The following is a 27,061-nucleotide window of genomic DNA, read 5'->3' as shown; positions in this document are numbered from 1 at the left end:
AGTATGAGTCTTAATTAAGTGGTAAGTTTGCAGATGCTTTGCACAACATGTAGTGCTGAACCTGAACTTAAAATTAAGGGCAAAACTAGACATGTTATAGGATGTCAGTGAGTGGAACTTCTGTTTTTCTTACACTTAAGCAGTTACAAGGCCCACCTGTCAATTACATTTGGATTGTGACACTGAGGTTGTATACACCACTTGAATGTAAAAAAAATCTTAAAAGCAGTTTAAAAGAAGAATAAAACAAATTATCAACAAAAACAGTTAAAACAATTATTTAAAACATTAAAAATATGTAAAATTAATGATAAGCTAAAAACCAGATTAAAACACATGTCAACATTCTATGTATCTGGACAGGCTAGCCTAAGGAGAAATGTTATTTTTAATGTGATATATATATATATATATATATATATGGATATGGATATGGTTTTAGCACCCTTAACTGGTGCGGGGCACCATGTGTCATTCACTGGGCTATGTAGTGATTCTGTAGCTCTTTTTGTTTTTTTGTTTTTTTAATAATATTTTTATTAAGTTTATAAAATACAGAAAAAAAGAATAAAAGACAGATATAGAAAATAAAGTAGAGAAGTTACAAATTTCCATAATCCTTTTTTTCAGCAAATCCAATGGACTTCCCCGCATCTTCCTAACCCTGCGTTCTCTGTGATACAAAACATCAGCAATTTGTTAACTTATTTCAAAACTTATTGTATCTTTCATTTTATCATGTTATCTAATTTCCAAAGTGTTGTAACCGACATCTTATACGTTTTAGCTTTAACATAATAAAGTTATTTCATTATTCCACCTCTGACTTCTTGTACCTTAATTTTCATTTCATTAGTTTACAATTGCTGAAGCTAGAATTTCTAAAAAGTGCATTTTTTAACATTCATACAACTTGTAATGTTTTTTCAAATAGTCTTTAAATTTTTCCCAGTCTTCCTCGATTGTTTCTTCTCCCAAGTCTCGGATTCTGCCAGTCATTTCAGCCAGTTCCATGTAGTCCATCAACTGCGTCTGCCATTCCTCCAGCGTGGGTAAATCTTGTGTCTTCCAATGCTTAGCAATCAGGATCCTTGCTGCTGTAGTAGCATACATAAAAAAAAGTTCTATCTTTCTTAAGTACTCTCTGGTCCACAATGCCCAGAAGAAAGGCCTCCGGTTTCTTAGGTAAGGTAAATCTAAGTACCTTTTTTAGTTCATTGTGAATCATCTCCCAAAAGGCCTTCACTTCCGGGCAAGTCCACCAGAGGTGAAAGAATGTCCCTTCCGCCTCTTTACATTTCCAACATTTGTTGTCAGACAGGTGATATATCTTAGCAAGTTTGACTGGGGTCATGTACCACCGGTATATCATTTTCATAATATTTTCCTTCAAGGCACTACATGCCGTAAATTTCATTCCGGTGTTCCATAACCTTTCCCAGTCTTCAAACATAATGTTGTGCCCCAAGTCCTGCGCCCATTTTATCATGGCGGATTTGACTGTCTCGTCCTGTGTATTCCATTTAAGCAGCAAGTTGTACATTCTCGAAAGTAGTTTATTTTTTGGCTCTAACAGTTCTGTCTCTAATTTCGATTTTTTCCACCTGGAATCCAACCTTTTTATCCACTTTAAAAACCTCCTGAATTTGAGCATAGTGCAACCAATCTCGCACCTTGTTTTTTAATTTTTCCAAGCTCAGCAACCTCCAATTGTCTCCAATTTTTTCAATTATTTCCCAATATTTAGGCCAGTAGGCTTCCATGTTAAGTCTCTTACGTGCCTTGGCCTCCACCGGATTCTGTAGCTCTTTTTGGACTACACATATTTGGAATATGCAGAAGAATTGACATTAGCATCTTCAAGCTGTGGTAGTTTTAAAAAAAATTGCTTTATCGTGTAGCTGTTTCTTTACTTTTAATTTATTTAACTTTCACTCTTACATTCTGTGGTCAGTGCTTAATCTTAGTAGCTATTTCTATCTGCTTTTTAGGAAAGGAATCACAGTGATGGTGACTGCAATTTTTTTCAGAACTCTTATATCTGCTTTCTTACTGTACCAAAATAAAAATTGTGAACAACAATCTCTTCTCCAAATGAGCCAGTAAACAATGTGTTTCAAAATATTTTTTGTGAGATGAGAAAAATGGATCAAAAAAGGTATTAAGCTGTATCCTGTACGTATACTGATATATGGAAAAGCACATTGCTCATTTTTAATAATTACTATGCATTACTACTGCACATAGTAAAAATGGTATGTGCATATAGTGATGGGATGGGTCAAATTTGAGAGTTTTTCAGTTCTTTTTTTTCAATGTTACATTTTAAGGATTTTGCTTAATTTTTCCATAGAAATCAGTGGTGCTTGATTATGTACAGATTACATCTAAATTTGTATTTAAATGTAACCGTAATACTGAAAACATCTAGGAACTAGCTTCACTATTACGACATGTACTCATGTATGAGTTCCATCCCGTCATTTGTACATGTAAACCAAAGAATACTGTAAGCAGAGATACTTATGTCCCTAGTTTTATAGGTGGATAAGGAAGCACATGAGTTAAGGAGGAATTTACTGCTGTGACTCCAATCAATACCAAAACACACAGTCATGGTTGCCTGACAGCATCGACCTGCATGTAAGGATTTAATGCTACTCATATTAAGTTCTGCAATACTGACCAAAAGGCTAAGGCTACTTTTTTCAGACACAGCTTCAAACATTAAAAGGTCATTTACAATGTTTGGATGTACCATTTATTTTTCTCCTGGATTAAGAATGCCAAGTGCTGTAAGGGAAGATGTACTTTTCGCCAAGTAATATGGATGAGCCATAGCATCTTGCGTAAAGTTTATGTGGCTCTTGAGAATTGTGTGCCTCTATTCCTCCAAAAGGATTTGTGGAATTTATTATTCAAACTATGTTATTTTGGAGCATGGTTATTTGAAAACATGAGCAGTACACCATCTGGGTGACACATGCCAAGGAAATATAGATTGCACCACATTTCTGCTTAAGGAATTAATGGAAGGTTGATAGCTAGGGGGGTGGAAAAAACCTATCTTGCTATTGCTGGTCAGCAATAATCGAACCACTTTCTGGGGATTAAGCGCATGGCTAAGCCTACTGGACCAGACACTAGCAAAGGGCAGGGGGTCTTCTTATCAGAGAAATGCTTCTGGAGCCAGTCTCACTACATGACAGATTGCTTTCATATTCCTGTCTGCAAGGCAACAAAGGATGGCAGTAATGCGATAATGCCAGAGTGCAATGGGTGTTAAGAACCCGTTGCATTTATGTATTGTATTTAGTAAATAATCAGGCTCATCCAAATTGTGATCTCACCACTCAACCAAGGCCATTAAAAATCAAGGTTAATGCTTTAATAATCCTTTGCTGTTTTTTATGGCCAAAAGAACTTCTTTCTATTTGCATGGTCATAATATTATTGACCTCTTCATCCCCTGAATACACATCAAAAGGAACTGAAATCAAAGTAATTACCACTGTTGTTCTCTCACAGTAAACATTAACTCCTTGTACTCTCCCTTCTGACTCCTCAGTAAATTGAAATGGATTAAAAAGCTATAGGAATGAAAAACTTGTAAAAGGTCAATGGTTTAACTTTCCAAGATGCTGGGAATTTAGAAGAATAAAAGGGGAAATGGAATGGTAGTATTTTTAAGATGTGTGCTGACAGAGCTCACAATCAAATAAATTATTAGATATTAAAGTTAGTAATTTTCATTTTTTCCCCTCTAAGGCTAATTGCTTTATCTGTAATTGCCCCTCCAAAACTAACTTATTGTGTACTAATCTAGTTTCAATACAATGTTTTTAAGCTAATTATATTCTATTTCTTTGCTGATATTTTTATGTAAACTATCCTGGAATTATTTTATATGAATTTTTTTCTATAATTTTTTTTTGGGGGGGGTTTAATGTATAAATTTCCTAAATAAATAATAATGTGTGAATGACTGAGGGGGAAAGGTCAGAGAAGAAGGACTTCCAAATGTACTCCCACGGCTCCCCACCTCCTTTACTCTATTTTTGCCATCAAGTTGATGGTGCCTAGCAGTAGACACCTTTCCCATGGACCAATTCAGTAACTCGGACTCACACAGTTACTACTGGTGAAAGTTGTCTGAACAAGACAGCATTGGTCAGATCCCATCAGTTAAGAGCAAGATGAACAATGGAGAATGGAGTTATAATATTCCACCCTTCCTGTGCTTGCTAGTTTCCCTCCTCTACATGTAAGCAGTGTACTGTGTCCCACCCCCCAAATGCAGAGGTGTTGGATTGAGTAATTAAGAAAAAATGAAAGGAGGGAAATTAGTTCGTCTTTTTCAACTCTTGAATTTTTTCAAGCTGTTTATGATACATTTTTTAAAAGAAAATTACAATTCAATAACACTAAAGTGATACATAACATAATGCCACTTCCTATGCTGTATTCAGTTTTATAGGTAGTAGTTGTAAAAACATCATCCCTTTGAACGTTTAATACATGTATGCATCAATTGAAGGAAAGTAAAGATTAGAACTTCCAAACTCTTGCCAATAAGAAGTCTATCAGAACTAAACCACTACAATACCCATAAAATAAAAATAGCTATAAAATAGGAGTCAAGTAGATATATTTGGTAGAATCTTTTCTGACACTTTATTATACAGTTTGTTACAGAAGCAGCAGGTTTTTCATTGAAAATACCTATAAAGAAGAAAATGTAAATGCAAGTGTTAACTTTGCTGCTGGAGAAGATGATCTAAAAAAAAAGACTGACTCTATGAAATAAAAGAAAAAAGAAAGAATGGCAACCCAACAGGGGATGCTGTCACTCCTAAGGGAAAGGGGCATGGTCAGTGTCCGGACTCAGTGGCCTGGTTCACACAACATGCTAAACCGGAGCTTTCCAAACTTTTCATGTTGGTGACACACTTTTTAGACATGGATCATTTCACGACACAGTAATTCAGTTTTACTAGCAAATCAGAGGTTAAACTAACCCCTTTCCAGTCCCGGGAGGAGCGCGGAGAGTGTTTGTGTGACACACTGCAGCCAACACTCTAATGTGTTGCGACACAGTTTGGAAAGCTCTGTGCTAAACCAAACCTTGGCAAAATGAGACCCTGCAAATCTGTAGGCTTGCAGAAAAGAGCGTGCAGTCACTCTGCTCCTCTCCAGTCTTTTTTTTACTGCTACACTAAACTAAGGCAAACTAAGCCAGGCTTCTGGTTAAATTTCCTCCTCACTAATTATGAGTTGTAGCCAACTTTTGTTCTTGAATCAAGACCCTTTTGTGAGGAATTTTATCAAAAGCTTTCTTAAAGTCTATTAATTACAATGTCTACTAGATCACCCCTATCTAGATGCATATTGACACTCAAAGATCTCTAAAGGGTTAGTAAGACAAGACTTACATTTCAGTGCTGCCTCAATGAAGAGGGGGTGGAGGCAGCGTTCTCTGGGCAGTACTGTGTTCTTTGGCATGGGGATGTGGCAAGGCAGTAGCAGTAAGATGGGAGGAGCACTGGGGCAATAGCCCCACAAAAGTACATGTACGAGCCTGGAGCTCCCCGACCTCATTGCTGCTACCTTACCCTGCCCAGACAAGCACATTGCTGCCACCAGAACAGCGCCATTGTCTCCACCTCATACACAAGCTGCTCTTGCTGCCTTTGTAGAAGCTATGTTGATTTTTCTTCAACAAGTGTTGCTCTATCAGACATTGTTGCTCAGGCAAGCCAGCATAACCAATGGTCAAGGATGATGGGAGTGACAAAGGTTCCACTTCTTTATACCACTTTGGTCTAGGAAGACTGTTCAGTGGCACATGGGTGCAGGAGTTGAACTGAGCAATGGCCTCCAGCCATCTGGCCCCAGTTTGCCATTCTCTTGGGTAATGGATACTACATACTATTAATTGGGGAACCTTACAAATCTAATGGTGTAAGCCTTGAAGGTTGGTACAGGTGTCACTGGAGCAGCAGTGCCTTGCGCCTTCTTTGGTCTCGTCTGTATCAATCTAGCAATATTACCTGTATCAATCTGGATGAGTTCGCTGATTTTGTTGGGAACATGGTCTATGAATTCTCAGTTTTCCGTAAGTTTTCTGATAGGCTGAAAACTGGGGCCTACTAAAAATATAAAAAAATAATCACCACATCTCATCTTTTGCCGCCCTGCAGCTAGGGCACTTAATGTGGCAAACACCTGGCTGCTACCATCCTCCTGCCCAGCTCAGTTCCTGGGGAAACATAACAGACTGAAGACATTGTGAGCTTGGGCATCTCATAAGTAAGTTGCCACAAAGATGGGCTCAATGTGCTGCATAAATTTTCCAAAACGAAGTCCAGAGTGTGTCAGTGGAAACAGCTTACAGAGTGAAACATGCAATGGGAGAAAGACAGCAGCATGGAAACCACACAGCCCTCCTCCCCTCCTGTTTATAAGGTAAGTCTGGTAGAAAAATTGAGAATAAATAACACGGTGAACTAACTGTGAAAAGGGAGGGCTTGTCCTTCCAAAGTGCTTCTCTGAATTTTATTTTTCTGCCAGGCTTGGAGGTGTACTGGGCCAGGGGGAGGGAGTCCTTTAAGAAACCTCCTTTAAGTGCCAGATGCAGATATAACTATCTATTCATAATTTCAAAATAAGAGTGCCATTACTTATTTTTCTATAAATACCTTGGTACAGCCTGTGACCATATGTACAGGTCACAGTCTAACCTAATAAACCTGCAAAGAGTCTCCTGCATTATCATTTTAAAACTGTTAACATATTCCAGACTGAATTTCCACTGTGCCCTCAACTAGCGACTTTGTTTTTGAAACATCAAATCTGAGGAAGAGTTCTGTTAAACTCAAAAGGCAGCTTACTGATTTGTGATTTTAGATGGTCCTAATAAATATTGTGTTATTGATACTGCTTTGACTCCCCCCGCCCCCGCAATGGATCAAAGCTGTCTGTGGTTTTTCCTTCTTTTCTTAAATAGTTATACTTATAATGTTTCTGGCATAATATGTATTGGGCTATGCATATGGGTCCAGAAACATGGTTAGAAAATAAATTATCAAAGCAGATGCCCTCCCAATATAGCTTTGCAGTTAGGCTAAACGTCCACAGATCATGATCATGGGTACTAAAAGCCCATGCTTAACAAATACTCAGCCAGGCACAAGTGTGCATCATTTTGAAGTAAACAACATATCAGCTCAGTTCCTTGTGAACAGTGAACTGTCTCAAATCCATGTTACAGAGGTTGGATCAATCTTGCAAACACAAGTCAGTGCTGAAAGGAGGCCTTGAACTGAAACAGCCTGGAAAATGTATTTGATGTCCATTCTAGCAGAGAGTATTCCCAACAAACAAGTTATAATTTAATGTGGTAAAAAGTGTAACATAATCCAAGAAAAGCCAGCCTTACTGCTATAAACCCGATTAAGCAAAAATAAAATAAAAGAAGAAAAAAGTGGCAGGATGAAAAAATATTGGTGAGCAAAACATTTTCCTGCATTCTGCATTCTAGTACCACTTAGGGTGAGGGGAGGAGGGATTCTTTCGATGCACTAGAGACCAGCCTCTTTACTAATCTCCACTCTGTATTTTGAAAAAAGACAATATGAAATAAAAAAGTTTACTTATTTGCTTTGAAGAATCTCCAGCCTCATATTTTGTACATTTTCCAGATACGTTAAGAAGGGGAAAATTCATTCAAAACCCCTGTATCAAAACTAAATAGCACATATCATCTATGTTGCTCTGGATTCTGGATCTCTGTCGCATACAGTAACCTCCTCTACAGCATTCATGCATAAAGGTGGGTGGGCTGCCATATCCAGCCAGATTTGCAGAAGACTTGGCCCCTTAACACTTGCCTTAGACCCTCCCAATTATTATCATTTGCAAAGATCATCATCATTTGTACCATTATTTTATTATAAATTACTATACTGTTGTGAATATCTGTGGCTCTCCAGTTCCATGGTGTTATGTTTGATGACACCACGTTATGATACAAGGGGTTGTGATACAATAGTTATGATACAAGGGGTTGCTCAAGAACAAGCAGGCAAATATCTCCCTACTTGGCTGTGAAGCCTTGGTTTTGCTGCCAAAATAAACTTTATCTGTCCGGAGCGCCACTCTCCCGTGGCTAACTCAATCGCTGGCAGAATCTGTGAGTGGGCGGTTCCTAAACTTTCCCCAGCAAAGCAGCTTCTTGACGCCCAGTCTGCGCCTCCCCTCTCTGCGTGGATGCTTTCTGCGCAAAGAGGGCGTGGGCAGCGGAGGACCCCTTTCCTCCCTGCTTCTCCCAGGCAAGGAGTCCTGGGACCGCCTCGCCACTTCCGACTCCTGCACCTCCTCTCCACTGGAGGCGTGTTTACTCTCCTCCGTTGAAGAGGAGCTACTTCCCACGATCCCTGTAGGCTCTCTATAATTCATTTGGCTTTTGCTCTCTCCCTCCTGAACTGATGGCAGTTCCCTGACACATGGTGAGCAAATTATCTCTGTTTTAGAAACAAATATAGGAGATACTAGATTACTAACTCAAGACAGAAACCCATTTTATTTAGAATCCTATGCTATATATGCTTAGCATAATAGTTATGATACGATACAATAATCAATACGATAATCTTTATTGTCATTGTCCCATACAGAACAACGAAATTGAAAAAAATCTACATCAGATATTCAAAAACCAACAAGCCTGCTATCCCAGCTATCCCAACCTGGTTAGATAACTATGAGAAATGCTGGTCAGAAATTAAGAGAGATTTGGAAATATGGTCAAGATTGAAACTTTCCTTGTTGGGCCGAATAGCAGCTATAAAGATGAATGTATTGCCGAAAATGTTATTTCTGTTCCAGGCCCTGCAGATCGTGGACAAAGTGGAATGTTTTGGAAAATGGCAGAAGGATATTTCCAAGTTTGTTTGGCAGGGCAAAAAGCCCCGTATAAAGTTTAAAATACTAACTGATGCGAAAGAAAGAGGGGGATTTGCCCTGCCGGACTTAAGGTTATATTATGAATCTGCAGCCTTCTGCTGGTTGAAAGATTGGATTCTATTGGAAAACACTGATGTCCTAGATCTGGAGGGGTTTGATAATGCTTTTGGGTGGCATGCATATTTGTGGTATGACAAGGTTAAAGTTCATAAATTGTTTAAAAACCATATTGTCAGAAGAGCAATTTTGATGGTCTGGACAAAATATAAGGACTTATTGGAGAGTAAGACTCCGAGGTGGCTCTCACCGGTGGAGGCCAAGGCACGTAAGAGACTTAACATGGAAGCCTACTGGCCTAAATATTGGGAAATAATTGAAAAAATTGGAGACAATTGGAGGTTGCTGAGCTTGGAAAAATTGAAAAACAAGGTGCGAGATTGGTTGCACTATGCTCAAATCCAGGAGGTTTTAAAAGTGGATAAAAAGGTTGGATTCCAGGTGGAAAAATCGAAATTAGAGACAGAATTGTTAGAGCCAAAAAATAAACTACTTTCGAGAATGTATAACTTGCTGCTTAAATGGAATACACAGGACGAGACAGTCAAATCCGCCATGATAAAATGGGCGCAGGACTTGGGGCACAACATTATGTTTGAAGACTGGGAAAGGTTATGGAACACCGGAATGAAATTTACGGCATGTAGTGCCTTGAAGGAAAATATTATGAAAATGATATACCGGTGGTACATGACCCCAGTCAAGCTTGCTAAGATATATCACCTGTCTGACAATAAATGTTGGAAATGTAAAGAGGCGGAAGGGACATTCTTCCATCTCTGGTGGACTTGCCCGAAAGTGAAGGCCTTTTGGGAGATGATTCATAATGAACTAAAAAAGGTACTTAGATTTACCTTACCTAAGAAACCGGAGGCCTTTCTTCTGGGCATTGTAGACCAGAGAGTACTTAAGAAAGATAGAATTTTTTTTATGTACGCTACCACAGCAGCAAGGGTCCTGATTGCTAAGCATTGGAAGACACAAGATTTACCCACGCTGGAGGAATGGCAGACGCAGTTGATGGACTATATGGAACTGGCTGAAATGACTGGCAGAATCCGAGACTTGGGAGAAGAAACAATCGAGGAGGACTGGGAAAAATTTAAAGACTATTTGAAAAAACATTACAAGTTGTATGAATGTTAAAAAATGCACTTTTTAGAAATTCTTGCTTCAGCATCGGTAAATTAATGAAATGGAAATTAAGGTACAAGAAGTCAAAGGTGGAATAATGAAATAACTTTATTATGTTTAAGCTAAAACATATAAGATTTGGGTTACAATAGTTTTGAAATTAGGCAACATGATAAAATGAAAGATACAATAAGCTTTGAAATAAGTTAACAAATTGCTGATGTTTTGTATTACAGAGAATGCAGGGTTTGGAGGATGTGGGGAAGTCCAATAGATGTGCTGGAAAAAAGGATTATGGAAATTTGTAATTTCTCTACTGTATTTTTCTATTTCTGTCTTTATCTCTTTTTTCTGTATTTCATAAACTTAATAAAAATATTATAAAAAACGAAAAAAAGAAAAAAATCTACATCAGATATTCAAAAACCAACAAGCCTGCTATCCCAGCTATCCCAACCTGGTTAGCCCCCTAAGAACTCTGATACCCCATAATTACAGTTAATACAATATACTCCCACAGAGACTCCTTACACTGCGTTTAAAACAAAAATCGCATTTGGATAGAAACTGTTTCTCAGGCGGCTAGTCCTAGTCTTTATAACCCTGGACCTTCTTCCAGAAGGCAAAAGCTGAAAGAGATCATTTCCGGGGTGCGCACAATCCTGCGCTATCTCTGCAGCTTTCTTATGACACCTGACAGCATAGATTTGATCCAAGGTGGGAAGAGCGCACCCAATTATTCTCTCCACAGTCTTTACAACCCTGGACAGCATTGTTTTTTCCCCTAACTGTGCACACACACCCAAACCACACACAGAGACCATAAGTTAATACACTCTCAACAGTACAATGGTAAATTGCCATCCAGTTTATCCAAGAGTAGTCTGCCTAAAGTTACTTTATCTCTGGGAGTCATTTAAAAGAGTTATCTATAATACTTGGGCTGTTTCAAGCTTCAGTTTTTTAAAAAACTAGAACCTTTCAAATAGTTACAATTTCAAAATTAGTTTTGGATATTTTAGTAAGTGACATTTATTACCTATCCACTCTTAGTATACGTTTGCCCATAATTATAATGATCAAACTTGCAAACATCACAGGTGGTTGTACCTTAAAATCCAAGGAGGAGAGTTTTTCAAGCTTTATGTTTGCATCAGGAGAATTTGCCTTCTTTGTGAACTGAATAAAGCAGAGTTTGCTTTGCTCCCAAAAGGACAAGATCATGAAACTGTCTGTAAGAACAGCTGAAAAACAAAGAAAAACTGTCAACACTGTAATACCTGACTGTCACCACCAAGAAAACAGATTACTGAAGTCTCCACTGAGACACTGGGGAAAGAAAAGCAAATTTTCAATGCTACACCTTAAAATATTACATTCAGCCTTCTGTGATCTCCTAAAGGACAGCAGTGTTTCATCTTCTCAGGATCTTGCTGGAAATGAGAAATAAAGCTTAGGGGGTACTCAGATTAAGTACAGCTAAATAAATTATCATATTCCAAATCCCTTCTGTAATATAATAATGCTTTCTCATTCCTATATTCATTTCTTCTTCAGTTATTTTAGAATTTGAAATCTAACTCTCTTTTATGATAGCTTTCACTGATTGAGTGAAAATACTGTTATTCAGCTGCAATCAAGCATACATGGGGGGAAAAGTACCAGAGAGGTGGCAGATTCGACTACAGCAGTTGAGTTTCTTGCAGCTGTTGAGTCAAAGGACAGACAAATCTGGGAAGTTTTCACATACAACATACCAGAAGTAAATTGTCCCAACTGTCTGCCTTCTGAAGTTTAGAAAACTGTCAATATGCAGAAAGTACTACTACAGATAAAGCGTGAAAGTGTTCAGCATTTGTTGTCAAGAACTGACCTCCTTGCTAACCATCGAATCAGGCCTATGCTACTCATTTTAATTTCTACACAGATGCTACACTGAATTTAGAATATCTCTCCCTAAAACTTTCTGTATGTTATCATATAAATCTCTTGGAAGTAGCCTCAGGATGAATGGAGGATGTAGGAAATCTATTTTAAGAATGAAATTATCCCTATGGGGTAGAATTTCAGTAATCAAAATTAATGTACTACCCAAGATAGAATCATAGAATCATAGAGTTGGAAGAGACCACAAGGGCCATCGAGTCCAACCCCCTGCCAAGCAGGAAACACCATCAGAGCACTCCTGACATATGGTTGTCAAGCCTCTGCTTAAAGACCTCCAAAGAAGGAGACTCCACCACACTCCTGGGCAGCAAATTCCACTGTCGAACAGCTCTTACTGTCAGGAAGTTCTTCCTAATGTTTAGGTGGAATCATCTTTCTTGTAGTTTGGAACCATTGCTCCATGTCCGCTTCTCTGGAGCAGCAGAAAACAACCTTTCCCCCTCCTCTATGTGACATCCTTTTATATATTTGAACATGGCTATCATATCACCCCTTAACCTCCTCTTCTCCAGGCTAAACATGCCCAGCTCCCTTAGCCGTTCCTCATAAGGCATCGTTTCCAGGCCTTTGACCATTTTGGTTGCCCTCCTCTGGACACGTTCCAGTTTGTCAGTGTCCTTCTTGAACTGTGGTGCCCAGAACTGGACACAGTACTCCAGGTGAGATCTGACCAGAGCAGAATACAGTGGCACTATTACTTCCCTTGATCTAGATGCAATACTCCTATTGATGCAGCCCAGAATTGCATTGGCTTTTTTAGCTGCCGCGTCACACTATTGGCTCATGTCAAGTTTGTGGTCAACCAAGACTCCTAGATCCTTTTCACATGTACTGCTCTCAAGCCAGGTGTCACCCATCTTGTATTTGTGCCTCTCATTTTTTTTGCCCAAGTGCAATACTTTACATTTCTCCCTGTTAAAATTCATCTTGTTTGTTTTGGCCCAGTTCTCTAATCTGTCAAGGTCGTTTTGAAGTGTGATCCTGTCCTCTGGGGTGTTAGCCACCCCTCCCAGTTTGGTGTCATCTGCAAATTTGATCAGGATGCCCTTGAGTCCATCATCCAAGTCGTTGATAAAGATGTTGAATAAGACCGGGCCCAAGACAGAACCCTGTGGCACCCCACTAGTCACTCTTCTCCAGGATGAAGAGGAACCATTGATGAGCACCCTTTGGGTTCGGTCAGTCAGCCAGTTACAAATCCACTGAGTGGTAGCATAGTCAAGACCGCATTTTACCAGCTTCTTTACAAGAATATCATGGGGCACCTTGTCAAATGCCTTGCTGAAATCAAGGTAGGCTACATCCACTGCATTCCCTTCATCTACCAGGGTTGTAATTCTGTCAAAAAACGAGATCAGGTTAGTCTGACATGACTTATTTTTCAAAAATCCATGCTGACTATTGGTGATCACAGCATTCCTTTCTAGGTGCTCACAGACTGTTTGCTTAATGATCTGCTCCAGAATCTTCCCTGGTATTGATGTCAGACTGACTGGGCGGTAATTATTTGGGTCCTCTCTTTTCCCCTTTTTGAAAATAGGGACAACATTTGCCCTCCTCCAGTCTGCCGGGACTTCGCCTGTTCTCCAGGAATTCTCAAAGATGACTGCCAGTGGTTCTGAGATCACATCTGCCAGTTCTTTTAATACTCTTGGATGCAGTTCCTCTGGCCCTGGAGACTTGAATACATCTAAACTAGCCAAGTATTCTTGTACTATCTCTCTCCTTAGTTATTCTGGGCTGTGTTTCCTCTGCTGAATCATTTGCTCCAAATTCTTCAGGTCGGGCATTGTTTTCTTTATCGGAGAAGACTGAGGCAAAGAAGGCATTGAGGAGTTCAGCCCTTTCTGTGTCCCCTGTTTGCATTTCACCATCTTCTCCTCTCAGTGACCCCACTGTTTCTTTGTTCTTCCTTTTGCTATGAACATACCCATAAAAGCCTTTTTTGTTGCTTTTAACCTCTCTAGCAAGCCTGAGTTCATTCTGTGCTTTAGCTTTTCTGACTTTGTGTCTACATGTGCTGGCTATTTGTTTGAATTCCTCTTTGGTGGTTTCCCCCCTTTTCCATTTTTTGTACACATCCTTTTTTAATCTTAACTCAGTTAAAAGTTCTTTAGATAGCCACCCCAGCTTCTTTAGGCACCTTCCATGTTTCCGTCTCATTGGTATTGCCTGAAGTTGTTCTTTTACTATCTCCCTCTGAACAAACTCCCAGCCATCATGAACTCCCTTTCCTTTTAGTATTACTGTCCATGGGATCTCACCCAGCACTTCCCTAAGTTTTATGAAGTCGGCTTTCTTAAAGTCAAGAAATTGAGTCCTAGTATGCTTGGCTGCTCCTTTCCGCTGTAGAGTAAACTTCAGAAGAGCATGATCACTCACGCCTAATGATCCTTCCACTTCTACCCCACTAACCAGGTCATCCACATTGGCTAGGACCAGATCTAAAATGGCTGTTCCTCTTGTTGCTTCTCCCACTTTCTGGACAACGAAGTTGTCTGCAAGGCCATTGAGGAATCTGTTTGACCTTATGCTCTTGGCTGAGTTTGACATCCAACAAATATCCGGGTAATTGAAGTCCCCCATTACTACTATCTCCCTTCCTTTTGCATGCTTGGCCATCTGTTCCAGGAAGGCATCATCTATGTCCTCCGTTTGGCTTGGGGATCTATAGTAAACTCCCACAATGAGGTCCCTGTTATTCTTCTCTCCCTTAATTTTGACCCAAATGCTCTCACTTTGGCTTTGAGGTTCTAAATCTTGGATCTCTTCACAGGTATACACATCCCTGACATATAACGCCACTCCTCCTCCTTTCTTGTCTGGTCTGTTTCTCTGAAATAGATTGTATCCCTCCATTATTACATTCCAGTGGTGGGACTTATCCCACCAGGTTTCAGTGATGCCTATTATGTCATATTTAGTTTGCTGTACCAAGAGCTCAAGCTCATCTTGTTTATTTCCCATGCTTTGCGCATTAGTGTACAGACACTGAAGTCCATTAATCATTCCCCCGTGTCTCTTATTTAAGGATTTTTTCCTCCCACCACTAGGTCTGTGTGCTGCTTGCTCCATTTGGTCTATGACATTTGGATGATCATCTTCATCAATTGATAGACTCCTACCTTCAGGAACACTGTCTCCCTGCCCCACATTAGTCAGTTTAAAGCCCTCCTGATGAGGTTTCTGAGATTTTTGGCAAAAACATTCCTCCCAACCGTTGTGAGGTGCAGCCCATCGCTTGCCAGAAGTCCATCTTCAAGAAACTGCAGTCCGTGATCTAAGAATCCAAACCGTTCCTTTTTACACCATTTGCGAAGCCAGCTGTTCACTTCCACTATTTTTCCCTCTCTCCCTGGGCCACGTCGTTCAACTGGGAGGACAGATGAGATGACAATTTGTGCATTTAATTGCTTCAATTTCCTGCCCAGAGCCTCATAGTCTCTTTTGATCTTCTGGAGGCTATTGCTTGCAGTGTCATTGGTTCCCACATGAACCAAGAGGAAGGGGTATTTGTCAGTGGGTTTTATGATTCCTTGCAGTCGTTCAGTTACATCTTGGATCTTAGCCCCGGGGAGACAGCACACTTCCCGAGACATCTTGTCAGGCCCACAGATCACTGCTTCTGTTCCCCTCAGTAGGGAATCCCCTATCACCACTACACGCCTCCTCTTAGGTTTGGTCGGGGTTCTTCCGTGAGCTGTCCGTTCCAAGGTCGCCTGCACATTCCCTGAGGACTGACTTTGCTGCTCATCTTCATATACCTGATCGACTGTAATGACAAAATAAAAAAATTCCTTCCAGTAGCACCTTAAAGACCAACTAAGTTAGTTCTTGGTATGAGCTTTCGTGTGCATGCACGGAGAGATCCTCAAATGGAGTCTGCTCTTTGTCTTCCATGCTAGGGGAGAGGACCTCAAAGCGATTGTGTATTTCTAAACAATCAGAGCAAACCCTGGGCCTCCTACTTCTTTGAGTCACGTTTCTCCATATATCTGGCTCCTGTGTTGGTGAACTAGCCTCCTTCTCAGGGGAGTCCCCTGTCTCCTCCTTGGTGGAGACGGTGTGCTCTGTTGCTTCCAAGAAGAGCTCCAGCTCTCTAATTCTTTGGACCGTAGCTACACGTTCCTCCAGTTGCTGGACTTTGTCTTCTAAGAGGGCAATCAACATGCAATTGCTGCAGGTAAAGCTGCCTGCAACCTTTGGCAAGATGGCAAACATTGTGCAGGAACCGCAGGCGACTGCAGCTGTTCCCTCACTCTCCATCTTGAGAACGTGTCGTTGGGGGTGGCTACAGTGGTCCTCCATCATAAGAAGCGTGCAGACAGGACAAATAACTCCCCCCCCAAAAAAAACCTAGGTCTCCCCCAACAAACGTTTGAGACTAGCTGTCCTAAATCTAAAAGATGGATCAAATTGAAAACCCTTTTTGCTCCTTCTTCAGCCGCTGCCCTGCAAGCTCTGCAAGATGTTGTTTGTTTTTCAGTCAATCCCGATTTTACATGGTGTGCGTGATTTTAAAGAGTGGCAAAAAGTAATTACAAGATTTATCTGGCAAGGGAAGAAACCAAGAATAAAATTTAAATTACTTACAGATGTTAAAGAAAGAGGAGGTTTCTCTCTACCAGATCTGTAATTGTATTATGAAGCTTCTTGCCTTTGTTGGTTAAGGGACTGGATATTTTTTTTAAAAAAACAGATCTATTAGATGTGGAAGGATTTGATAACAGATTTGGGTGGCAAATTTATGGTATAAGAAGGTAAAAGTTCACAAAGGTTTTTTGAACCACATAATTCGAAAATCAATATATGAGGTGTGGAATAGATATAAGAGTTTATTAGAGCGTAAAATGCCATGGTGGTTGTCGCTGTTGGAGGCAACAACTATAAAAAAAGTTAAATGTGGAAAAAATTGGGCCACCTGTGGAGATTTGGTGATGGAAATAGATAATCAGTGGAAATTAAAACCTTATGAGGAAGTTAAAAATCTGGTATATGATTGGTTGCATTATTGTCAAATAAATGAAGTGTTTAAAGATAAAAAGAAAAATGAATTTGAATATAAAAGATCCAGGTTTGAATTGGATTTATTAAGCAATAAAGTAAAAATATTGTCAAAAATGTATAAGTTACTATTGGAATGGCATACAAATGATGAAGAAGTTAAATCTGCAATGATACATTGGGCAAAAGATATTGGTCATAATATACAGTTAGAAGATTGGGAAAGGATGTGGAAAGATGGAATAAATTTTACTGCATGCAGTTTGCTTAAAGAAAATATAATGAAAATGATGTACAGATGGTACTTAACACCAGTGAAATTAGCAAAAATGTATAGAACAAATAATCAATGCTGGAAATGTAAAGAAAAAGAAGGTACCTTTTATCATATGTGGTGGGTTTGTAAGGAGGTGGAGGCTTTTTGGAAAATGATATACGTTTATAAAAAAAAACCCAGAAGCTTTCTTGATAGATATTGTAGGTAGAGAAATACACAAGCAAGATAAAGCATTGTTTTTATATGCAACAACTGCAGCAAGAATATTATTAGCCCAAAGATGGAAACAAGAAGAGATACCAATGAAAGAAGAGTGGCAGATGAAACAATTGGACTATGCAGAATGGCCGAAATTGATGGGGAAAATTCGGAACCAGCAGGACCAGACTTTTCTGAAAGACTGGAATAAATTTATAGAATCATAGAATCATAGAGTTGGAAGAGACCACAAGGGCCATCGAGTCCAACCCCCTGCCAAGCAGGAAACACCTTCAGAGCACTCCTGACATATGGTTGTCAAGCCTCTGCTTAAAGACCTCCAAAGAAGGAGACTCCACCACACTCCTGGGCAGCAAATTCCACTGTCGAACAGCTCTTACTGTCAGGAAGTTCTTCCTAATGTTTAGGTGGAATCATCTTTCTTGTAGTTTGGAACCATTGCTCCGTGTCCGCTTCTCTGGAGCAGCAGAAAACAACCTTTTTCCCTCCTCTATGTGACATCCTTTTATATATTTGAACATGGCTATCATATCACCCCTTAACCTCCTCTTATCCAGGCTAAACATGCCCAGCTCCCTTAGCCGTTCTTCATAAGGCATCGTTTCCAGGCCTTTGACCATTTTGGTTGCCCTCCTCTGGACACGTTCCAGTTTGTCAGTGTCCTTCTTGAACTGTGGTGCCCAGAACTGGACACAGTACTCCAGGTGAGATCTGACCAGAGCAGAATACAGTGGCACTATTACTTCCCTTGATCTAGATGCAATACTCCTATTGATGCAGCCCAGAATTGCATTGGCTTTTTTAGCTGCCGCGTCACACTATTGGCTCATGTCAAGTTTGTGGTCAACCAAGACTCCTAGATCCTTTTCACATGTACTGCTCTCAAGCCAGGTGTCACCCATCTTGTATTTGTGCCTCTCATTTTTTTTGCCCAAGTGCAATACTTTACATTTCTCCCTATTAAAATTCATCTTGTTTGTTTTGGCCCAGTTCTCTAATCTGTCAAGGTCATTTTGAAGTGTGATCCTGTCCTCTGGGGTGTTAGCCACCCCTCCCAGTTTGGTGTCATCTGCAAATTTGATCAGGATGCCCTCGAGTCCATCATCCAAGTCGTTGATAAAGATGTTGAATAAGACCGGGCCCAAGACAGAACCCTGTGGCACCCCACTAGTCACTCTTCTCCAGGATGAAGAGGAACCATTGATGAGCACCCTTTGGGTTCAGTCAGTCAGCCAGTTACAAATCCACTGAGTGGTAGCATAGTCAAGACCGCATTTTACCAGCTTCTTTACAAGAATATCATGGGGCACCTTGTCAAATGCCTTGCTGAAATCAAGGTAGGCTACATCCACTGCATTCCCTTCATCTACCAGGGTTGTAATTCTGTCAAAAAACGAGATCAGGTTAGTCTGACATGACTTATTTTTCAGAAATCCATGCTGACTATTGGTGATCACAGCATTCCTTTCTAGGTGCTCACAGACTGTTTGCTTAATGATCTGCTCCAGAATCTTCCCTGGTATTGATGTCAGACTGACTGGGCGGTAATTATTTGGGTCCTCTCTTTTCCCCTTTTTGAAAATAGGGACAACATTTGCCCTCCTCCAGTCTGCCGGGACTTCGCCTGTTCTCCAGGAATTCTCAAAGATGACTGCCAGTGGTTCTGAGATCACATCTGCCAGTTCTTTTAATACTCTTGGATGCAGTTCCTCTGGCCCTGGAGACTTGAATACATCTAAACTAGCCAAGTATTCTTGTACTATCTCTCTCCTTAGTTATTCTGGGCTGTGTTTCCTCTGCTGAATCATTTGCTCCAAATTCTTCAGGTCGGGCATTGTTTTCTTTATCGGAGAAGACTGAGGCAAAGAAGGCATTGAGGAGTTCAGCCCTTTCTGTGTCCCCTGTTTGCATTTCACCATCTTCTCCTCTCAGTGACCCCACTGTTTCTTTGTTCTTCCTTTTGCTATGAACATACCCATAAAAGCCTTTTTTGTTGCTTTTAACCTCTCTAGCAAGCCTGAGTTCATTCTGTGCTTTAGCTTTTCTGACTTTGTGTCTACACGTGCTGGCTATTTGTTTGAATTCCTCTTTGGTGGTTTCCCCCCTTTTCCATTTTTTGTACACATCCTTTTTTAATCTTAACTCAGTTAAAAGTTCTTTAGATAGCCACCCCAGCTTCTTTAGGCACCTTCCATGTTTCCGTCTCATTGGTATTGCCTGAAGTTGTGCTTTTACTATCTCTCTCTTAACAAACTCCCAGCCATCATGAACTCCCTTTCCTTTTAGTATTACTGTCCATGGGATCTCACCCAGCACTTCCCTAAGTTTTATGAAGTCGGCTTTCCTAAAGTCAAGAAATTGAGTCCTAGTATGCTTGGCTGCTCCTTTCCGCTGTAGAGTAAACTTCAGAAGAGCATGATCACTCACGCCTAATGATCCTTCCACTTCTACCCCACTAACCAGGTCATCCACATTGGTTAGGACCAGATCTAAAATGGCTGTTCCTCTTGTTGCTTCACCCACTTTCTGGACAACGAAGTTGTCTGCAAGGCCATTGAGGAATCTGTTTGACCTTATGCTCTTGGCTGAGTTTGACATCCAGCAAATATCCGGGTAATTGAAGTCCCCCATTACTACTATCTCCCTTCCTTTTGCATGCTTGGCCATCTGTTCCAGGAAGGCATCATCTATGTCCTCCGTTTGGCTTGGGGATCTATAGTAAACTCCCACAATGAGGTCCCTGTTATTCATCTCTCCCTTAATTTTGACCCAAATGCTCTCACTTTGGCTTTGAGGTTCTAATGTTATATCTGAAAGACAATTGTAAACAATTGACATCGCTAGCAGGGTTACAATATGTTTTGTAAGGTTAAATGGTTATGAATTATTATTAAGTATAATATATAAATGATTGATAAAGACTAAGGTTTAATAATAATAAAAACTTACAAAAATGTAATATTAGAGAGTAGGTGGGAAAACCAAAAGTCGGGGATGAGGGAAGTCTTAGGCTTATATAGCCAAATATAGTTTTGATGATTATAGAAAAATGATGTTATGCTGGAAAGTATTTGTAAAACCTTATAAAAATTATTATAAATAACAAAAACAAATCTCACAGCAGCCAACTAAACACAGCCAACCATACCTTGGGCCTCACACCCAAACTATACAATAAAGAAACAGAAAGAGAACCCACCCAAATGATAGTGACATAAAACCCCCACACTAAATATAAGAATATGTTTACCACTTCTCTCCCCTATTCCCCCTCTTTTCTCCTTCCCTAACCTTGTATATAGAACACTAATGCCTCACATCATATGTAACTGATATATAGAAAAACTTTACAATAAGAAAAAAAGAGACAATGCACATACTTCTGTAAATCAAGAAAATCTAAATAAATAAATAATCCCCTCCCCAGTTTTATTGTTCATGAGATGTCAAAGGTATGGCAATCTGCACCTTTTAGTTTTCATGACCTGTCCAAGGATTTGAACCTGGGGCCCCAATCCGAATACAGGATCCTACCCACTATGTATTTAAATTTATTCAATTAATTGATTAGTTTGTTTTCCCTAGCGCAGCTGTAATTTTAAACTGCTCAGATGGCAGTTAAATTAAATACAGTATGTAATGTACAGCAGTAAAGGCTAGATGAAAGCTATGTATGAACAGTACAGTACACTGTTTAGGAGTGACAAGTGCAACTTAAGTTAAAGGATCTTTCTGTTATACGGATTTGGCTCAAGACACAAGTTGTTACCTATTCTAGATAGAGGGGCAAGCGTGCCTCTTTCAAGCTTTAACTACTTGAACCAAGCAGGTTCTGTCACCCTATCTATATCACCCATGGGAAGTACATTAGCACTAATAAATATAAAATCTGCTTACTGCTTGGGAACATCAACAATGCTAATATCCTTTCTGGAAGAAAGCCTCTGTCAAGGTATTATTCTAAAGAAAGCTTTGAACTGAGTTCACCTCAGACTTTTGTAACTGCAAGCCATTCAAATACTGTCTATGGGGCATGAGGGACAAAAATTGCAGCCTCAGTATTGAAGCAAGTTTACTGATACAACATAACTTAAGTCAATCCATTAAAATGCATTAAACCAAATGAAAGTATAAAAATGTTCATCTGCTATATCTAAGGAACAATAAAAACCAAAGGCCCAGGCAGGGTCAAGTGAACAGATGAGTTTTCACTAGCTGACAAAATATCACTTCTTCCAGTGTCTTTCAAATACAGGAAAAAACACATATTTCCTATTTTGCAATTCATCATATGTTTTCTGGACAACTGTACATACTATTTGATTGCTGTAACAGTTAATGCATACTAGTTTACAACAAAGTACAGCTTTGTTTCAGCTAGAAGCATAATCTGGAACCTTGTATCAAGCAGTCCTTTTATAAGACAGAATTAGATCTACTTAGAAGGGCAATTGTGAAATTAATGTATTTCTGTACAGTGCTTTCCACATACATGCAAAAACATGATGTAAGATTATTTAATTAAAGACTAGGGCTGCAATTTTTATCTATCATGTCCCTCAGACAGTATTTAGTTTTCAAAGTCTATATTTTTAAAAAAGAAATTGTTTCCCACAGATAAGGGTATTGCAACAAACACATCAAAAGCAAACCAAGGCTCCATCTAGACTAGAGCTTTGCTTCCAATAGAGGCCAGCTAGATATGTTCAGGAACCTCACAAGAAAAGCATAGAAGCAAGAGCTCAACAAGTGTTATTTGACAGTACATTGCACTTGGCATGTGAAGGTTCCATTAGTTATCCTGACTAACAACAACTGATAGATATCCTCTAAGATTTTGTCTAATACCATTTTAAAAGCCACATGCTTTGTGTTCATTTTTTTCAATGGGTAAGGAATAGGAACCTATGCTCTTGAAGTTCCCCTAAAATATTTAGGATCTCAAGTGAGGACGACTGGAAGAAGCCCTCTTTCTGAGACTTTGGGACACTGCTTTCAGTCACAGCCAACAGTACTGGGAAGAACATATTTAAAATGACCAAGTCAGTTTATACTGTAATCTAACATTATTACTGAACTTTTAGATACAGGCCACACAGAAAGCTTTACTGTTGTATTACTGTTTATTTCAAGTCATTGTACTAATATAGAACAAAGCTCTCAGATGGGAGGAAATTACATGTACTAAACTTGAATACCTTTGGGGAAAATTATACAAGGAACTGAGATTTAGAAACAGTTGATAAGAATAGAAACTTTGATGTTAAATATTTTTCCTAAAGTGGTTTTGGTCCTGAGGGTGGCAACTGTGGCATTAAATGCAATTACTTGTTGTGTTGCCAAGTCCCCAGTGGTAATAATTGCTCTATTGACATACTATAATTGACATACTATTCCTCCTGTTCCACTGCAAATGTAGGGAACTGAATTGCACATGGGTATAATTACCATCGCTGATGGTGTCGGAGATGAGCTTCCCCATCAGGGTTCTGTCAATCACCACTCGCTCCAGCTGTGGCCCTGAAAGGCCTAGGGATACCAGTACACCTGAATGAAAGAGGAGCTGAACCAAATAGTGGGGGGGGGGGGAGAGAGAGAGAGAGATGCAACTTGTCAGTAGAGAATGATATGTTCCACAATACCTTTTATCATCTATATTTTTATAGATTTCATATACTACAGCTTGGCTGGCAAAACAGATTAGGTGCACCACAAGAAATGAAGAGAGAGAGAGAGAGAGAGAGAGAGAGAGAGAGAGAGAGAGAAGGGGAAAAGCAAAAACATACCAAGCTTTGACTACATCTGTTCCAACTATGCATGAAATGCTTCACTATAGGATATAATTCCCCATAATTTGCATGGAAAATAGTACCTGCAGATGCTGCTATTCATGGCTGTAATCCTTCCCCAAGCTACAGCCCAGTAAAAATTTGGATAAGCAAAGAAGACACCATAGATTTGAACCTGTGAGGTGGAGTTACTTGATAACTCATATTCATGTGCTCTGCACAATCAGTTAACCACTCATAGGGCCAATGAAAACAATAATCCAAAGGTATATTAAAAACCCAGAAAATAGGAACAGAGAAGAGAAGAGAGAAAGAGAACAGGTGCACAAAATAGGACATGCATGCTTAATTTGTACACTTTGCATACAAAAAATGTTCTTGCTCTTGTTAACATAGCACTACTGCAATCAAGGAGCATTTTAAAGGTGACTTCTGTGGCTCTGCAATGTGGGCATAGGCAGTAGGGTTTTTTTCTTTAAAAAGGGATAGGTGCACATTACAAATATGTTGTTTTTGTGTTCTACCATGGGGTGGAGAACCAGCAGTCCATGAATCAAATCCAGCCTGGCATGGATCCCAATTTTGCTTGTGAGACCATTTTCCCCATCCACATCCATGTGCCCCACCGCTGATGTTAGATGTGACATCAGAGACGCATCTGGATTGGTGGGGAACTCACTTGCACAGCTGATCTCTGCAAAGAACCAGGTGGGATTCAACCTGTCATAATACCGAGTGATTGACAAGTGGGGCTGCAGGAAGAAAGGTTCCCCACTCCTGTTGAGCAAGGAGTGTCATTTTACTCCACACTATATAGCGGGGGCGGGGAATTATTGCCCCTGCTCCTTGCAGGCCATGACTGACAAATGGTTAGAGCCACCCACCTGTCAATCACCTGATGAGTCAGAGACAGAGAGAAAGAGAGAGAGAGAGCGCGAGAGAGCGCACATTTTACAAGAGACCTGGCAAGACACATTGATCAACTTGGAACGCCTCTTTTAAAGCACTCGTTGTGGAACACTTTGGAGGGGCCTGCAGATGTTCAGCTAACCCAGGTTTCTACCTGTCCCATGTTGGCAATTCAGATGTTGGACTACAACTCCCATTATCCCTGAGCACTGGCCATAAGCACATAAGAATAGTTCTGCTATCATATTACAAACTTATGAACAGATTGCTATGCAGACAATTAACACAGAGGCCTCATTTATCTCAACCAATTTAAGTGTGTGCTCAGAACAAGCTTCTTGTGGAGGAACCTTTAACAGCTGAAGTCAAAACCCCCAATGCAAGGTGAAGATTTTCATGCACTTCTCTGGATCAGGATCAACTATGTTAGATAATCAATTGGTATCAAAAGATAGCAGAATGAACTTTATGAGAAAAACAACTAATGTGGGCAACCAGCTCAGCCATGGGCATACATAAACACTTTTCATCCTCAGTTTTCAGTCTATAAAGTGAACTGACAATAATATGCTTCGCTGGACTTTTGTGAGGATGAATAAGATAAAACTTATAAAGCTGTTTCAACTATATAAATCAAATGTATTCCAGTATTTATTTGTTTAGTGCCATCAAAGTACAGGCATTTAACACAGTATAAAAACTTTGTACAAAGGATTGCTTCTGAACTGGTTCACAAGTTCAAACAAAAACATAATCCTGCTATTCAGATCTTTCTAAACGCATATCCAGATCAAGCAGTTCTGATTTAGTTTGTGGTTTTAGAAATAGAACAACCTATTTTTCTGTTAATCTGGTGAGTATCTTTTTGTATAATCATCAGCTTCCCCAGTTATGGCAGATGTCCTTTAAGGTTTTGTCCTAGTAAAAATGTTAGACACAGTCACACTCTACCAGCACTTATGGCAACCTTTCAAAACTTCAATTTATCCTTATGTTGCAGCTGGATTAGATAAAATCACAATTTATTCTCAAGTTGATAATGTGATCTTACAGCTCAGAGGTGTTCGGCTAGTTCTTATAATTGCCCCCCAAATATAAATGATAAAGTTTCTGAAGAACAACAAAACTCTTTAGAAGTTGAGTAGGCTAGTTTGTAGGCCAGGTGGAAAAACGGTTGACCTCTGTACTCCATACTGAGGCATGCTCAAGAAAGCAACGTATCATTAATCCAGAAAAATAGATTCCACTATGCCAAAGAACCCTGGGAAGTACCACATACCAACAAGTCTTCTTGACAAGTTTCACATATTAGTATGTGAGAGAATAAATATACCACCTGATTGCAGCTACAAGAGATTGCCACAAAATCTATCTTGGGGGTGTGGAGGAGGAACAGAAAAGCCAAGGCCCAAATGCTAAGGACCCAAAAATTCCTACAAAAAAGTATTTCAAACACAATAGAATATTTTTCCAATGTGACTTAACTGCCTTATGCCAACAACCACTATGCCGCAGCAGTGCCAGTGCCAGATCTGCATAGTGTAGTCATCATTCTAAGCATTCTCAGGTGCAATGTTAAAAGCAAAACAATACTAGCAGAAACATGACATAATATAGTAATACTGACAAGCTACAGTGTATTGAGCAATTCTGTTATCATTCATTCCAATGTGAAGCATCAATACCCCATATTATCCATGCTTGGTAGGTAACAAACATGCAGTGACAGCAGATATGCCATGATGATGTCATGGAACCCTGTCCACAACTCCTATAACAAATAAATCATGACGGTAATTCCATGAAAATGTCAACCTACAGACTCATTTTTCATTTCTTCTCTGAGGTTCTTAGCAAGCATTAAGAAACTGTGATTACATATTAACTGACAATTTTTTCACACGCAATATTTATTGTGACCAACATAACAACACAATGATGCAACATAAATGTACTGCCAAGTATGTCATTTAAACCTCTTTTTAGGACTGTCATATTTTCTTCCCTGAGAATTTTATAATTATTTGAGGAGTAATCCTATGCACAAGAAACTTGAGTAAGCAAGTTAAGCTGGAGTAAAGTTATAACAGATCCAAACTCCATCCATCAGCAGAGCTGCTGCTGCTGAAGCCTGGCAAAGGGAAAACAAGTCTTTTAGCACTGTATCCTAGGTTGCCAGATCATACAACCTAGTTGAACAAGCTTAAAATTCACCCCAAGTCCCACTGTCTGGTTTTGCTTCTGTTACATCCACAGAGCACCCCTTTTGGCTGAGTCCCAGCTGTGCTGTGATGAGCAAGTTGCACCACTGAATCTTCAGCTGAGTCAGGGTTGGGGAATTAAAGCTAACAGGGCTCCACTGCATCTAAGTTGCTGGTCTCAGTGCATGCTTCATAGGGTTATCTATAATCCCCAGAAGAGCCCCCCCAATTCTTGTTAGAGGCTCCCATTGTCCACTAAATGATGCTTACAACCACAAGCTCCAGAGCTTCACATCCGACTGCACTTCAATCCGCCTGCAAACCAAACACATCCTGCAACAATCTTCAAATAACATTTTTAAAACAATAGAAGAATAGTGCCATTCCCATAACAGTGACCCTGTTGGATAGGAAGCTTCAACCCAGAGGCAACTGAGAAGGTTCATGTACACAATGCGAATAATTCCATAAACATGTGGCAGCAATATCAGAAACCTCTGTCAGGCCACTCCTTCCTAGAACCATAGAATTATAGAGTTGGAAGAGACCACAAGGGCCAT

At 39.8% G+C, this 27,061-nt stretch overlaps 1 protein-coding gene across 6 annotated transcripts in view; it reads right to left on the bottom strand.

The window, feature by feature from the left end:
• WDPCP (WD repeat containing planar cell polarity effector) overlaps positions 1 to 27,061 on the bottom strand; it is a 210,854-nt gene that overhangs the window by 109,305 nt on the left and 74,488 nt on the right. For all 6 annotated transcript variants that reach the window (XM_081855533.1, XM_081855534.1, XM_081855532.1 and 3 more), the window contains exons 7-8: positions 23,051 to 23,165; positions 11,266 to 11,399 (exon numbers count right to left, since the gene is read on the bottom strand). In XM_081855533.1, coding sequence (XP_081711659.1) covers positions 11,266 to 11,399; positions 23,051 to 23,165 — 249 coding nt within the window. The remainder of the gene's footprint in view (positions 1 to 11,265; positions 11,400 to 23,050; positions 23,166 to 27,061) is intronic.

Source organism: Podarcis erhardii (genome assembly GCF_964252035.2).
Source record: "Podarcis erhardii genome assembly, chromosome: 3".
In the NCBI taxonomy this organism is placed as follows: domain Eukaryota; kingdom Metazoa; phylum Chordata; class Lepidosauria; order Squamata; family Lacertidae; genus Podarcis; species Podarcis erhardii.
Note: the sequence above shows the minus strand (reverse complement) of the source record. Positions and strands in the feature narration are given on the sequence as shown.